Source organism: Doryrhamphus excisus, chromosome 15 (assembly GCF_030265055.1).
Source record: "Doryrhamphus excisus isolate RoL2022-K1 chromosome 15, RoL_Dexc_1.0, whole genome shotgun sequence".
Lineage (NCBI taxonomy): Eukaryota > Metazoa > Chordata > Actinopteri > Syngnathiformes > Syngnathidae > Doryrhamphus > Doryrhamphus excisus.
Genome location: NC_080480.1, coordinates 12,476,111 through 12,492,976, shown reverse-complemented (window position 1 = coordinate 12,492,976; position 16,866 = coordinate 12,476,111). Strand labels below are relative to the sequence as shown.

The window sequence follows — 16,866 nt, the reverse complement described above, 5'->3', positions numbered from 1 at the left end:
TATTGCACATATACACAACAAAGCAAGACAATAAAAGCATACAACCAAGTTCCTAAACAGACCACGAAGTGTATAATTTAGCGTCAATTGCTGCAGAATAAACATATAAAGTATACATCAATACTTACCTGATACATGTATGTCTTTTAAGTGAAGTATATAATAAAATCCAGTTGTTTACCATGAAGTCAACGTGTTGAAATGACGGTTGGATGATATTTGATGCTGCAAAATATTTTACTTGGAAAGGTTCTACTGCAAAGCACATTGGTCACACACTAAAAATGTACTTTTTTCATGTTACAAGGCTATTTGAAACATAGATAGAAGGCAGACAGATTAGTCTTAACAAGTAAAACTTTATTGGAATGATACATTTTTGCAAAATATCTTATGCGTGTGTGTGTGTGTATATATATATATATATATATATATATATATATACATACATACACACACTTTCTTTTAACATACTCATTGTGTTCTAAGGGTATCTGTCAAGTTCTCCAGAAGGTAAGATAGTTAAGACTGTAAAGGCATATTAATAATATTATACAGTATTGTTCCCCCCAAAAGGTACATGAGACTACACAATCACTGTACCCAGGTCATGAGAAAAAAAAAAAGAATAGATGTTTTTCTTTTTTTTTTTTTAATCTTTGAATAGTTTTTTTTTTTTTTGAAAATACAATTAGAAAATATGAACCTAAAATGTCTCTGATGTAAAAAGTGTTATGTTTGAATGTTGCAATGTTAGAAGAAGGCAAAGACAGGAGAAAAAACTATATCGTGATCACTTATTTTGAGTGTTTGAGATATATATATATATAATTTATATAGAAATAAAACAAATTGCGCTAAATGACAAAGAGGCATGTAGGACGCAAAAATAAAAGCACTGCTATGGGACCACGTTACACGTGCTCTACTCAACACAATACATGTGTTGGAGATCCATTCTTTAATGCAATGCTTTGACTCACTGAAAAGGTCAAAGGGCACAAACTGTTGCAGAATGATGACAGGTCAGAGTGTGGGAGTTAGCTTGCTGTTTTGGTATGAAAGAAAACAAAAGATCACCGGATTAAGAACAAAAAAAAAAAAAAATACACATTCAACAGCCAAGTCAAGACATCCAAAAAAAAAAAGTCATTCAGCCTTTACATTACAATTAATTACTGGAGCCTGCATTGAAATGAATCACATTCTTTTTTGTGTTTTTTTTTAAAGAAAAAAATGGGAGCGTCACATCAAAAAAAAACAAAAAACACTCGGACACAAAGTCTAGCACCTCGGGCCTCATGTGGAGAAGGAGGGGGTGTAAGAGTGTGTGTGTGTGTGTGTGTGGGGGGGGGGGGGGGGGCGTCAGGCGCAAGCGTACGACCTTCAAGAAAAAAAAAAAAATACAGAATTTGAGTCCACAAACCCACAAACCAGCATTGAGATCAGCATTGGTCTGTGATTGTCTTGCAACCAAAATACAAATAAATAAGATGTCTTAACTCGACACTCCTCTAAATTCCATTAGGGGGCGCACAGATACATGTGGGTGGGGGGGATTAGATTTGCATGGCAGGTTGGACTGTTCTCTCGTGTGCTATACATGACCCATGGGCTGCAGGTTGCACACCAATGACGCAGTATATACAAAACTTTGTGATGATGTTTGCAAACTGGGTAGAATTAACTTTATTTCTAAACTCACAGCGATGCCAAAATGGATGGAGACTGGTGCATCTCAAAATATTAGAATATCAATTTATGTATTTCAGTAGCTCAATCCGACTACACATAAAATGTAATAAATCAAAAATGTATTCATTCATTCATTCATTCATTTTCTACCGCTTTTTCCTCACGAGGGTCGCGGGGGTGCTGGAGCCTATCCCAGCTGTCTTCGGGCGAGAGGCGGGGTACACCCTGGACTGGTCGCCAGCCAATCACAGGGCACATATAGACAAACAACCATTCACACTCACATTCATACCTATGGACAATTTGGAGTCGCCAATTAACGTAGCATGTTTTTGGAAACATGCAAACTCCACACAGAGATGGCCGAGGGTGGAATTGAACCCTGGTCTCCTAGCTGTGAGGTCTGTGTGCTAACCACTCGACCGCCGTGCTGCAAAAATGTATTTCTTAATTTAATAATTTTGATGATTATAGCATAGAGCTAATAAAGACCCCAAATTCGTTATCTAATATTTGAATAAATTGTGAAAACTACTGATTGGCGCGCTAATCTGCTAATTAACTGCAAAACGCTTAGTTTGAATTGAACTCATGAAATCAAATAGCTTTTTCTATATTGCAAATTTGTTGAGATGCACCCGTGTATGTAAAGATTAAGAAGTGTGGCTATGCACCTTTTTAACTCAACACTAAATAACACAAACAGGACAAAATGATCACCAGTTAGATGAAGGAGGGACGTGAGATGCAACCCCCCCCCAAAAATAGCAAATATGATAAATCTTTCTCACATGTAGCGACTAAAGCTCAGCGCCGGTTGGCACGGCGATAGGCACAATCTGTTGGGACTCGGTATTGCTCGGGATGGGAGCGGCGGTGAGAGGTCATGAACAAGACACTACAATCCAAAAAAAAAAAGGGTACCTTAACAACATGGCTGCCTCGACGCTGTGCGACGACCGCCGAGATACGAGTTTAGCTAAAGGACCTTTGACTCGGTTGGCGAGTGGGGATGAAGAGGTGAACAGGTAACAGCTGAGGAAAAAAAAAAAAAAACAGGAGAAGAAGGCAACGCTGCTGGTTCTGCTGGATGTTTCCTCATTGCTTGGCCGTGCCTCCCCGTCAAGAGGCGGGGATGTTACGGCGAGTGGGGTAGGGGGAGGGATGTAACACAAATATAAGCAGTCCAATCAACACCCTCCCCCCCAAAAACACTCCCTCCCCCAATCTAAATCTGCGGATGGAACCTAGAACTCGGCGAACTCCTTGGTGCACTTCTCAGCGATGGACACTCGGATCTCCTCCTCGTCGTAGTCATCAAAGTTGCTGGTGTCGCCGGGGCCTCTGCACTTGGGGATGAAGGGGGCTTCAACCTGGAACGTATAGTTGCCACATTCCCAGTAAGCGGGTAATAAAGGAGGGAGGGGCGGTGGTGTGTTCTTCAAAAGGGGCGCCACACTCACCTTCCTCTGATAGATGGCGATCCAGTCGGTGGTGGTGAACCACCTGTGGCCCTTGATGTCGTTGACGCCGTTCCTGAGGTTGCCGAAGCGCTTGGTGAGGTCCACCTGAAGCAGGTTTCTCAACAAGTCCTTCAGGTCCGTGCTGAAGTGGGAAGGAAAGCGGACCTGCAAAAAAAAAATCAGTGGATAAATGAAATACTCCGGGACAAAACGCCAAGGAGCTTCCTTCAACCCTCTTAAGGGTGCCCTGACGTTTCATGAGTGTCAGGACCCCCTCCCTCTTGTGGCCCCCGCTGGCCTGCACTCACACACGCTCACTTTTATTCTGCTATTTTAACTGAAATTTCTCAGACTCTTGGACTATTTCCAGTCTTATTGATTTTGTACAAGCTTGCTGCTGTCATTAATTACTTGCAAGAGTGACGATGGCATTCATTAAATGACATACTCTATTCTGCTCTTCTAACTGCAATTTCTCGGAATCCTTCTGATTATTTTCTACAATGTTTGTTGGTGTTCTTACTTGCAAGAGCGGGGATCACTGACATGAATGCAATTTCCATTAATATGTGAACTCTTTCCAGTCTTTTGAGTCATTCTAATGATTTATTTTGTGCAAGGTTGCCACCGTCATTAATTACCTGCCAGAGTGGGGATGGTATTCATTAAATGACACATTCTATTATAGCAATATTATAGCAAGATCCTAGTGGACTGTTTTCAGTCATTCAGATTATTTGGCTTGCAAGAAGGGTGATTTAATGACACTGTAGTTTACTGTGTTACTGCAATTTCTTTCAATATGTAGACTATTTACAGTCTTATTTGGAATCGTACTGCGAGTGGTATGTGGTTTAAATTTTCCATCATTTTGTGTCATAGTATTTTATTTCTAGTATAAAATGCATCCAGGGGTGCACGGTGTATAAAGTGGTTAGCGTGCAGGCATCACAGCTAGGAGACCCGAGTTCAATTCCACCCTCGGCCATCTCTGTGTGGAGTTTGCATGTTCTCCCCGTGCATGTGTGGGTTTTCTCCCACATTCCAAAAACATGCTAGGTTAATTGGCGACTCCAAATTGTCCATAGGTATGAATGTGAGTGTGAATGGTTGTTTGTCTATATGTGCCCTGTGATTGGCTGGTGACCAGTCCAGGGTGTACCCCGCCTCTCGCCCAAAGACAGCTGGAATAGGCTCCAGCACCCCCCGCGACCCTTGTGAGGAAAAGCGGCAGAAAATGAATGAATGAATGAATAAATTGCATCCAGGGGTGCACGGTGGACGAGTGGTTAGCGTGCAGGCATCACAGCCTGGAGACCCGAGTTCAATTCTACCCTTGGCCATCTCTGTGTGGAGTTTGCATGTTCTCCCCGTGCATGTGTGGGTTTTCTCCGGGTACTCCGGTTTCCTCCCACATTCCAAAAACATGCTAGGTTAATTGGCGACTCCAAATTGTCCATAGGTATGAATGTGAGTGTGAATGGTTGTTTGTCTATATGTGCCCTGTGATTGGCTGGCGACCAGTCCAGGGTGTACCCTGCCTCTTGCCTGAAGACAGCTGGGATAGGCTCCAGGACCATAGTGACCCTCGTGAGGATTAGCGATAGAAAATGAATAAATTGCATCTGTTATTGAAGAATCTGTTTTGAGCAATCCAATATGTTGCATGCGTGCATGGTTATTTGCTTTTGTTTACCACATAAAGAGTGACAAGAGACTTGGTGTTAAATAGAATATAGGTGTCAATAGGATTAGTTGCGTTAATTCTTCCAGTTAACCGTGATAACTGCCATCCTGGCTGAAATGGCCCAATATGAGCACAGCCCATGTATTATCCACCATGATCTACCATTAATGTTAATTAATGCAACTCAAGGTTTAAAAAAACAAAGAAATAATGAGTTAACGTAGATCAACTCACCTTTCCTGATACAATCTTCTCATAAATTTGGATGGGCTGGTCTGCAAAGAAGGGGGGATACCCGGCAGCCATCTCGTATATGAGCACCCCCAGAGCCCACCAGTCTACAGCTTTATTGTAGCCCTGGAAACATATTCCACAATGGCTAGTAAGGTAAAGTTTAAATAGTTCTGACATTAAAAATAAAATAAAAAAACACTCACTTTACTTAGGATGATCTCTGGTGCCAGGTACTCAGGGGTTCCGCAGAGCGTCCAGGTTCGACCTTTCACTCTTTTCGCAAAGCCAAAATCTGTAACCTGCAGGAGAGTGCACACACCTCAGAACACTGCAATATCTCACTTCTTGAAAGTAAAAAAAAAGGGTGTCAAACATGTGAGCCATGCCTGAATGTAACCCTGCTGGTCGATGAGCAGGTTCTCTGGCTTCAGATCTCTGTAGATGAGGTCCAGTGAGTGAAGATACTCAAAGGTCAGTACAATCTGTGCTGCGTAGAAGCGGGCGTGTGGTTCGCTGCAAGAAAACATAGGGATATGTAATATTGTAATATTCATACAAGCATTTAGGACAGAAGATGAGTGGGGGGAAAAATACAATACCTGAATCTACCGATTCTCCTCAAATGTGAGAACATTTCACCTCCGGGAACGTACTCCATTATCATATAGAGATTACTGTTGTCCTGGAGGGAGAACAGAAAAATCTCATTTAAATGAAGAGATGAGCAGGCTGTGAGGAAAGTACTATTCTCAATCCATACCTTAAAAGAATGCTCCAGTCGCACAAGGAAAGGAAAGTTAACTGCCTGCAGGATACGTTTCTCATTCAACGTGTGCTCGATCTGCTTCAGCTTCACCACCTGCAACACACCGAGAAAAACACTCAGCAAACACCAAAAGTAACGCAGAAATAGGCTAGGATTCAGACAAGCTTACCTTTTGTTTGTCAAGTATTTTCATAGCAAAGTGCAGGCCTGATTCTTTGTGCTTAACCAGCATGACTCTGCCAAAGGAACCGGTGCCTAAAGTCTTTATACGCTCAAAGTGGTCCAAAGCTGCAGTTTGCTGTGGAGAATGAAGGGAGATGATTATTACAATCGCCAGCAGATGGCGCCTTGTTTCTCTAATAAACAGTTCATGGGTGGGGACTATTCCCAGAGTCTGACATCAATAATGACAACCGTGTTACCTGTGCTGGATTCTCCCATTTCTTTAGAAAATCTTCTTTGGCTTTGGCAAGAAACTCCTTCACTGTGGAACAAAAGCAGACATAAGAATTGAATATTAGGCTCAGCACTGATGAGCCCACTGTTTCCCATGGGCTATGTATGTACAGCACATCCATCGACGTCTACACAGGAGTCTGAAGTGATTGCTAACAGCTACATGCAGCCTATCAAAACATAAACAAAACATAAAACGGTAGAAGATAACAATTTCAGGAAAATGGAAAAAGGAAGATGCACAAAACCTCCCTAACAGTTAGGAATAGTTTCACCATTTGGTGGGTAACCATGGGCTCAAAGCTTCAGACTACGGGTTAAAAATAAATAAATTTGCTAAATGTACTGCAAAAAAGGTCAGTAAGGATAATTCATAATGCCGCCTACAGAGAACATACTAACTCCTTATTTCTAAAATCACAAATACTCAAACTTGCTGATATAGTTCATCTTCAAACAGCTAAAATAATGCATAAGGCTAAAAACAACCAATTACCTAAAAATGTCATCCAATACTTCTCTACAAGAGAGGAGAAATATGATCTCAGGGAAGAACTACATTTGAAACACTCATATGCTAGGACTATGTTAAAAAGCCATAGCATTTCAGTATGTGGAATCAAACTATGGAATGAATTGAGTAAGACCCTCAAACAATGCACAACGATGAGCCAATTCAAGAAACAATACAAGCAGTTGATGTTTGCTAAATACAAGGATGAAGAGTCATGATGTGCTATACATATCACTATATTGACACTTACTATGGTACCCATTATGTCATTGGATGGTCATATCACCTCGTACTTCGGTACGTGAAAAAAAAAACTTAAACTATATTAGGAAAGCAGGAAGTGAACAAATGTAACAGTTACTGATTGTAAAAGTACCAGATGGAGGGGTAGGATTTAATAAGCTTTGCTTCTTCCTACTCCTTTTGGACATGTGGAACTGTGAACTGATTATGTGATGCATTCAATTGTAATCTGATGCATGTTCAAATGAAATAAAACCATTACCATTACCATAAATGAAAACATCAAATGGTGTACCTGATCGTTTTTTGTGGACTAACAAATGCACCAGTGCAAAGCATGGAGAGCAGTTGTTCTGCACAATGGCCTTTATATAGTGTATTGGCATTTATGGATGCTGCTAATGAATGACAAGGCATTGCCTGGCGGGAGGCACGCCTGTGGACATACAGTATTCAGACCTGTCATATGCAGAAGTTCATTTCTTTCTTGCCCTTATCTTTATGGGGTTAATCACGGTGCTCTGTGGGAACATGGAGATAACCAGTCCTTCCTCATTCCGCCTTCACATTTTGCTCACTGCGGACGACGCATGACTCTTTATAGGCGTAGTGATGGCAGACGTTACATTTTGGTATTGTGCGCCACTATTATAGGTTGCAGGGGAAAAGGGGGTGTTCTTACAGCATGTTGTGTAGTATACAAACAGTGGAAAAACTAAAGCGGATTGAGCCTGTCAGGATCATGTGGCATGTCGGAATAATCAATGTGAAACAACAGCCTGCAGCAAAGTGCACACACGGGTAGTCAGATGTAAGAATTCCAACATGTAGCAACACTTTTGATAACAAATGGCGACCATATCTATTGTAAATTGTTACGTGAGATACATGTAAATAATAGTGTCATACAAGTGAGTTGCAACAAAACTGTGAGCACAATGCAAGCTGACTAATGGAAGCTTCATGGTGGAAGGAGTTACTTCAAGCTGGGGTTCTGCAGGGCGCTCTCTGGATGTGCTCTTTGTAATCTTCTCTATGACTACCAAGCAGACATCCAAACTTCTTACCATCTGGGATGACTATGGGAACCTCGACTGCTTCCGCCGAGCGCGAGCCAGATGATTCGGCGGAGCGAGAGGATGACTCCCTCTTCCCTGCGTGCTTCCTGGAGCTCTTCCTGTCACACATTAGCCCGGCAGAGTCTCCCCCTCTTTGCCTTCGTCGGACTCACAGACTCATGGCCTTCTACTCCCGCCTCCCTATAATCAGTCCTCGTTCATGCACATGAGAGCAGTCGTTCGTCCTCGTCACGGTGGTGTCTTCGTTCTTACTCAGGAACTGTTGCTTTGGAAGATAGCATCCAGTGTGCAGCACTCTCGCTGACTTGGTTTGTACCAATATTTATTCTGTACACACAGTTCTCTCTGCTGTCCTCGCTCATATCGCCAACACACACACACACGGATACATATTGATGTAAACATAAATCGACAGATGGGAGGGGCCTAAACACGAGTACTTATTCATTTATCCAACCCAAAGAAGAATCTCAGAGTAAAACTGGCCTGTGGCAACAAACTTGAGTTAAACTTGAGTTAAATGGCATGTTTGAAAATTAAAAAGTTCTCGTTTTAAATCAGGAAGGCACCCACATGCACCAAATAGTCTGTGCAGTTCCAATGCTCAATTGATCCTCCAAAAAAAAAAAAAGAACAATCAATCCTCCATCACTCTCCAGGCCCTCTATGGCCTACTCTGATGCAGGAAAAAGAGGGTTACATTCGGGCGAGCTGACTCACATTTACGAGTGGAGCACACAGAATTCTGGCCTTGGTCTACCAGTTTTCTTAATTTGTCGAACTTCAGTGTTTTAATGATGAATCTAGTTGGTTGGACGCAAGAAATTATTAAGTGACTCACACGTATTTACTCATCTGACCATGCCGCGTCCTGGCACCATTCGGCTGTAGCGTTTTTGTATCCTTGTTAATACAAACTGCACCTGTTGTCATCCTCCTCATCCTAGTCCTTGAACCGAAGATTAAGATGGTTATCTTCCTATTCTTCTTCTGTTGTTGATTGTTGGGTGGCAAGCAGCTCACACAGTTAGCGATATTGCTAGCGACTATTACACCACAAGACTATTGACCACCATTTCCACAGAAAATGGAACAAAGGAGATTGATTGACAATGGTCTACAGCCAATCAGGGTGCAGAACATAATGGCCGAGTAATACATACAATAATTAATGTACACTGTACCTAGAAAATATTCACAGTGCTTCACTCATTCTCCATTAGGTTACAACCTTAATCCAAAATGAGGGATATCCTGATCAACATTTTTGGCCTCAGATCCGATAAATTATCAAACTGAAAGTATTTTTCGCAAGTACAAAAGTAAAAAAAAAAATGTTATTCAATCGTACGATGGATTATCACTACACCATGTGGATGTTTTTTTTTTCTACTATGATCATTAAAATACGTGTACAGCTGCTATAATCGTCTCCGACCCACCGTTGCTAATCAATTAGTTGCCATTTTATGTCATATAGGAGGAGCTCCCCGGATAGTGAAAGAGAAATATGTGCTAGCATACAAGAGATGAAAAGTGTAGATTGGTTTGGATTATGTAGGTTGGATGTAAGGGGTGTATCGCAAAAATAGGACAAACATGCAAAGCCACCTCTCTTTCGTCGCCATGCTCACAGAGATAAATGTGCCTGTTAAGAGTTTTTTTTATTTATTTTAAATTAAAATGCAAAGTACTGTGTTATTCAATCAAGAGACAAGTTTACTTTACACTGTTTATCGTCATCAGTGTGCTCATGCTTCTCAACCTTATCCAGGTCATTCTCTTGTCTCTTTCTGGTGATTAGATCATTACTACTAAACTACTAAATACTTATTTTTGGTGTGCTTGGGAGACACGAGGTGCTGTGTTTTCTGAATGGGTGGAAAATAGTCTCACCTAAAGTAAAAACAGTCTTGTTTTTGCAACCTTGCCATGGTTAAAACATGTTGCAAAAAATCCACCCATTTTCTACACCGCTTGTCCTAATTAGGGGTCACGGGTAAGCTGGAGCCTACCCTAGCTGAGGGCTGCAAAATATAAACTAATTATTTTTTGCTGTTCTTACACCCCATTATCATATTGAGATATAATTATTATTGTGAGCCATGTTTGGCCAATCTTATTGTGAAGAACCCTGAGTTTCCCAGCTTTGTAAGCATAAAAAAACCTTTGCATATTGTCAATATGGGGTGTCATGTGAAGAATTTTGAGGGGAAAATAATCGCCTCAACAATCATTTTCTGTCAGAAACAAAGGTGCGGCTGCCCTTTTTTCCCCCAGTTGAGAAAACTTGTCCATGTCGGTCGTCTGTGTTAATTCTGTTTAAAACCACTCTGCGCCTGTGGCATTGTCATTGATGTTAGCGTATGCTGGCTCCGTGAGCTCACATAGCTGGCTAACTGCAGCTAGGGTAGTGGCTACTGTAGCTAGTAGCCCCGCCTCCACAAAGAGGCTGAATGAATGAGAACCCACTATCACAGAGAGAAGAGCAAACACACAAACCCGCATACATACATGCATACCAATTTATCAAGAATGTCATAATTATATATAGTTATAATTATTTATCCATTATTGTGACAGGCCTAGCCCCACCAGTTAAAATGTACTTAATTTATGCATAAAAAGCCATTCAATATCCCTTGAGATATTAAGTTAAGGTTAAAAACAAATGAGGCAAATAAATCCTGGTTCTGCAGCAAAGTCTAACGGGTTTGGAGGAAAACAAGCTCCCCCTTATCTTGTGACCACTGGCCTTGATTTCACAGGTCAGGTCAGGCTAGCAAGCTTATCTGGGGAGGCCCCATTTCCACAATAAAAGCGGAATGGCAGCAATCAGACTTATACAACAAAGCGCATTGAAAAGTGGAGACGGGAAGCGATCAGCATTAGAAACACAAACACGGTCCTCTTACAGAGAAGTGGGCAGGACATGTTTGGGATATTTATAGTTTGCAGAGGGTTACGCTTTTCACAGGGGTGCCTCTTCATGACATACATGATGTAATCCACACACACACAGGAGTGGAAAATACGAGCCTCCTTTGTGGCTGGTGTAACGGGGGGGTGGGGGAGAGCGATCATTCTTAGCAGAACAATTACACAAGTAAAAGTTAGCAGGCTGACAGTAGTGAACAATAAATAACAACCATTCTTACATACAAAGTGTGAGCTTACGTAACAGACAACTGACCGGCTGCACTTTGTGTGTGTGTGTGTAAAAACAAACAAAAGCATGGCTGCGGGACATCACTACTCCAGTACAGCAAAATAAAAAGGGGAAAACAAACAAATAGGCCTCTCATGATAATTTTTTGCTAGTCTATAATTGTACTATTAATTATCGGCAGATATTGACTCAAAGATCATTTTGCATGCCATCATTGATTTATGTAATTTGGGTCAAGATGGTACTCAAATGTAGTGTACCTCACACACACAGCAATACAATAGGTGGATAAAAAAAACTAAATGCATTATCAAAGTATAATGCAGAATATTAACCAAATACTATGTGAGCTCTAACAATGTGCTTTCCAGTCTTGTTTTACAAAAACTGTACAGCAAAGCATTCTGGGTAACAGGGAGTATAGTCCCAGTGACACTACATTATAAAGAAGAAAAAAAAATCAATGACTTGCATGAGTTTGAATGGTGTTGAATACAACACTTTGACTCGTTCGATAAATCAATATATCCATTACAAACAAATAACAGCAACATTATGACACTATGCTAACGATTTAGCGTGATGCAAAGGTCCGCCCACTTTGACAAATCAGCTTTATGTAGTATAAGTATCATCCTCTCGCTCCTCCTACTGAAGCCTGTGAAAAAAAACACAAGGCACAAGGCCAGGCCAAGCCAGCTGATATGCAGTATGGGAAATCCAACATTTTAAAAGGCCAAAAAAAAAAAAAAGGCCCAGAGGATACAGAGTGCAGAACCTCAATTGCTCCTTAACTTCCTGCAACATATCAGCTTCTTCCTGTGGGCTTCTGCAGCCAGGGAACATTTGTCTCCACAGACAGCAAAAATTGGAAAAAACAACTGCAATTTTACAAGAATAAACTAAAAAAATTCATAGAAGTCATATTCTAAAGAGAAGAGAATAAACACTGAATATTATGAGGGAAAATAATATCAGTTTGGTAGCGTTAGAGCTGATATTAAAGAAACAATTTTACTTTTATCAAGCAACAAACAAAACAAAGTTGTAATTGGGGAAAGTTTGAATGGGAATAAATTCAAAATATTGCATTAAATAATATGATGACGATTAAGAAGAAAGTTACAATATTTGGAAAATAAAAAAGGCAAAAAAAAACGTTTAACAGACTTTTTCTCTTTACATTATGCATTTTCCTCAATTTTTGCTGTGTTTGTTTTGGTTTAAATTTATTTCTACAATGTGCTGTGGAGGGGCGACAAGGCGGTCGAGTGGTTAGCGCACAGACCTCACAGCTAGGATACGAGGGTTCAATTCTCCGGTTTCCTCCCACATTCCAAAAACATGCTGCACTCCATATTGTCCATAGGTATGAATGTGAGTGTGAATGGTTGTTTGTCTATATGTGCCCTGTGATTGGCTGGCAACCAGTCCAGGGTGTACCCCGCCTCTCGCCCAAAGACAGCTGGGATAGTCTCCAGCACCCCCGCGACCCTCGTGAGGAAAAAGCAGCAGAAAATGAATTGTGGGACAATTAGTCCCCTGGCTGCACATGACACGCCCCTGCCATGTTATATTTCCAATTTCCTTTTGGACCGATTAAGTACGTATAACCTTACCTAATGTGCGAAAATAAAAAAGGTACATATTGTGTAATAATTTAACTTCCCAAAACTTCACAAAACCAAACCATACAACTAACTATTACTATTCTTGTAATGTTACAAAGTTTGGCTGTGGCTGTCTCTTCGGGGTGGCCCTAACCTGACCTCAAGCCAAATAATGCCAATTTGCATTGAAAGCCAGAGCATCAGAAAAGTTAAGCAGGCACTGGTGGTGACTGTCCCGGTTCTGTGGAGGGCAGCGGGCCATTAAAAGGATGATTTGAATGTTGGCGCAGGACTGCAGAGCTGGCCGTTCTTCACACCTCCTCTCTAGCAGCAACAAGGAGCTGATGCTCATTTCACAGATAGCTGCTCAGACTGAACACACACGAGCGCTACTCGCAGTGTGTGAAAACAATTGGGGGTTGCAGGGGGGGGGGGGGTACAGCTCCAAACAATACTTGGCAACAACCAGCAGACGAGGCAAATAATTCTGGTGCTCCGAGTCCTTTGCTCCATAAAGACAGCACAGAATAATTCTGGAATAGGACGTAAAAAACATCTGCTCTGTTGCGGTTACAACACATAATACAGAATAAAGACAGAATGGGATTGTTGCAACACAGAACAAAACAATGCTTCTTGAGAAAACAACACAAATCTGAACACTCCTGAGATTATATAATATAAAGGAGATTCATTTTAGGAAATAATAAGCCTTTATAGTCACAAAATCTCCATCTTCATTCAGTCATCAAGCATGAAAACAGTAAATTATTAAATTGCACAAAAGTGTGATGATAACGGCAGCACGGCGGTCGAGTGGTTAGCGCGCAGACCGCACAGCTATCAATTCCACCCTCGGCCATCTCTGTGTGGAGTTTGCATGTTCTCTCCGTGCATGTGTGGGTTTTCTCCAGGTACTCCGGTTTCCTCCCACATTCCAAAAACATGCTAGGTTAATTGGCGACTCCAAATGGTCCATAGGTATGAATGTGAGTGTGAATGGTTGTTTGTCTATATGTGCCCTGTGATTGGTTGGCGACCAGTCCAGGGTGTACCCCGCCTCTTGCCCGAAGACAGCTGGGATAGGCTCCAGCAACCCCCACAACCCTCATGAGAAAAAGCGGTAGAAAATGAATGAATGCGATGATAACCACAGAACTGCAAACTATTACTAGAACATAGCTGTAATTTTGTGTCTGGTGTATATGTGCATGCTCATCCTGGCTGCTCAGTACAACATGGCTACAACAATAACAAATAAGATTTTGCTATGTAGTGTTAACTTATTTTTATGCTTGTAGAAAAGCACCAGAAATGCAATCAACTTCCTCAAACACTATGGTGAAGAACATTAAAAAAACAAAACATAGAGTCGACTTGCTTAAAAACTATGTCTCCTTCACGGGCCATCAAAAGGTAAGTTCACTACGGTAAGTTCATTACGCAATATATACCTTTTTATTTTAGCAGGTCAGGTAAAGTTATAGATACTTAATTGGTCCAAAAGGAAATTAGAAATATAACATGGCAGGGGTGTGTCATGTGCAGCCAGGGGACTAATTGTCCCACAGCACATTGTAGAAATAAATTTAAACCAAAACAAACCCAGCAAAAATTGAGGAAAAGGGCATAATGTAAAGAGAAAAAGGTCTGTTAAATGCTTTTTTTCCTCTTTTTAAAGAGAAATTAAAATTTAATTAAAAAAATCTAATTTATTTTTTTTTAATTAAATTAAAATTTAATTAAAAAATCGAATTTTAAAATGTTTAAATTAATTTAAAATTTAATTAAAAATTAAAATTTAAGAGAATATTTTCTTCTTAATCTTCATAATATTATTTATTGTAATATTTTGCCTTTATTCCCATAATATTCAAACTTTTCCCCAATTACAACGTTGTTTTCTTTTTCCACTTGCATGCCTGTTAAGTATGTTAAAGGGTTCGGAACAGCTTATTCTTATGCCGTCTTTGCGACTTGACAAAGTGGAGGTGAACCGGCATTCTGAAACAAAAGACATGAAAGCATATTTGATCACCTATTACCCCCCCCCAAAAAAAACCCTCATTGATGACACAATCACTATCTAGCATAGCCTGTGTACTGTGTATCCTGTGTACATAGAAGCTCCCTTGTTGTGAAGGGCTTCTCTCATCACATGATGTTCAAGAGACTGCTCAGGTCCCAAGTTTGTGCCTCCAGAGGATCAACGTGCATGCATCATATGACAACCAGACACTATCAAGCTCCGAAGCAGTACTAAAGGATTTTTTTAGTGGATTTTGATTGTACATAAGAAGTGGGTTTTAATATTAGCCTGCACGTAAGCTTTCATAGCAATGAGGAGGAGGAATCTAATGAAGGCCACAGGGAGAGCTCAACAACAACAACAAAAAAAGCTTGCAGTGGGTGCTGCCTCCCTGGACGCACCCCCCGGGCACTTTAATCATAAGCTTTGCCACAAAAGGATGAATAAAATGCACTTTTTGTTCCAATGGGAGTCACGATGTAGCTAGTGTGCAAACATATACAGGCATCGTTAACGGTGGGTTGCATAATATTTAACAGTTGTCGTTTTGCAGACAGGGAATCACGCAATCAAAAATAATAAATATACTCACCACTCTCCATCTCATTGCCTTTCTTTGCAGTGGGCGTGTTGCCCATGATGGCAGCCCAGTCAAGAGTCCTGTAGTTGGGACCGACTTGTTTTTTGTTTTGTTTTTTTGACTCCCGTAGAAGTGGTTGATTGCGATCGATTTCCTCCTTATCGGTGGTCCTCTAGCTTGTCTTTATCATTCTTTGAGAAGGACGTCGAATTATATTCCACTGCTGTCGGTCCGTTTTGAGAACTCCAAAAGCCTCAAGTCGGAGGCTACAGATGGCTAAACCAGAAGGCTAACTATGCTACGCTAGTGGGTGTTAGCTCGGTAGCCTGTCAAACACCAATTCACCCACAGGAAATCCAGGAAATCGCTCTATTGTACAATATCTTCAAATGAAGGTTACATATAGCCAAAGACAGTCCAGGAAATGGAAAAGCTGCTGTCAATGCTCTTCTTTTCAATATGTGTAACCGAGTTAGCTGCTAGCTGTTAGCGTCCCTCGCAGTCGTTGCTCAGTGGCCTTAACAAACAAGGCGCTGAATGTAAGCAGGCCGCCTTTTTCTGTGAAGATATGGCTAATAAATATGTTGTCCAGATGATTCCTTTTTCTATATCATCCACAATCACTCCGAAGCCAGGCCAAGCACGACGGTTCCACCTAGACCGATGTCTAACAGCCAGCACCTAAAATCAACAGAGCCCTTCCATTAATCTTCACACCGTGAGGGAAACTCAAGTCGTCCATCCAGCTGACACCGCCCATCTAAGACTCCTATTGGCTAAGTGGACAGACATTGACGTGACAGGTAACTCCGCAGGATATGATTGGACACAGCTTGACATATGGTTTTCCTGCCTCGATTTGGTTGGACAGACGTCGCGTATGGTCCCACCTTATTGACTTCCTTGTAGCCAATAGACGCCGCAACTGTAACGGTAGCTGCTGTTTGTCCACCTTTTTCTGTTTTAACTTAGCAGCTGTTTGAATATATGCTTTAAAAAGTCTTAAACATTTGACAAATAAAATAATATTATCTTACATTGCTCACCTAGTCACCATTACTGTTTTATTAAGCAATTTGTGTAGTCAAAACAACACTATAGCCAGACCCGTCTGTGACTGGGCGTGACGTTGACAGGCTATTTATAGCAAAATGTGAAAATATATGGGATTATTCATAGGGAGTATTGTTTTGGAGTTGTTTTACAATTTACAGTTAAAATTAACAACTAGAGGTAAAATCACTTACTTCTGTGTTCATGCATTTACTATTTATGTGTGTTGCTGTTGAAAAACACATGACTCATAATGCTCGGAACAATCACACATACTAATGCATACAA

General features: G+C 41.0%; 1 protein-coding gene across 2 annotated transcripts; it reads right to left on the bottom strand.

Moving 5' to 3' along the window:
* Positions 1–339: 339 nt before the first annotated feature.
* Positions 340–16,268, bottom strand: LOC131102822 (cAMP-dependent protein kinase catalytic subunit alpha-like). 2 transcript variants are annotated; one of them, XM_058048388.1, is made up of 10 exons: positions 15,538–16,268; positions 6,268–6,329; positions 6,015–6,143; positions 5,840–5,938; positions 5,679–5,761; positions 5,466–5,592; positions 5,283–5,378; positions 5,080–5,202; positions 3,159–3,323; positions 340–3,068 (listed from the first exon to the last, which is right to left on the bottom strand). In XM_058048388.1, the coding sequence occupies exons 1-10, from the start codon at positions 15,581–15,583 to the stop codon at positions 2,943–2,945; spliced, it is 1,056 nt and encodes a 351-aa protein (XP_057904371.1). In that variant the 5' UTR covers positions 15,584–16,268; the 3' UTR covers positions 340–2,942. The 2 variants fall into 2 exon arrangements, with proteins under 2 accessions (XP_057904371.1, XP_057904370.1); XM_058048387.1 differs by lacking the exon at positions 15,538–16,268 and adding an exon at positions 8,126–9,465.
* Positions 16,269–16,866: the final 598 nt, after the last annotated feature.

Coding starts and splice junctions, on each gene's coding strand:
- LOC131102822 (XM_058048387.1), bottom strand. CDS start 8,246: ATGTGTGACAGGAAGAGCTCCAGGAAGCACGCAGGGAAGAGGGAGTCA. Junction 5,939..6,014: donor AAATACTTGACAAACAAAAG/GTAAGCTTGTCT, acceptor GGTGTGTTGCAG/GTGGTGAAGCTGAAGCAGAT. Junction 5,379..5,465: donor ACCAGCAGGGTTACATTCAG/GCATGGCTCACA, acceptor ACTCTCCTGCAG/GTTACAGATTTTGGCTTTGC.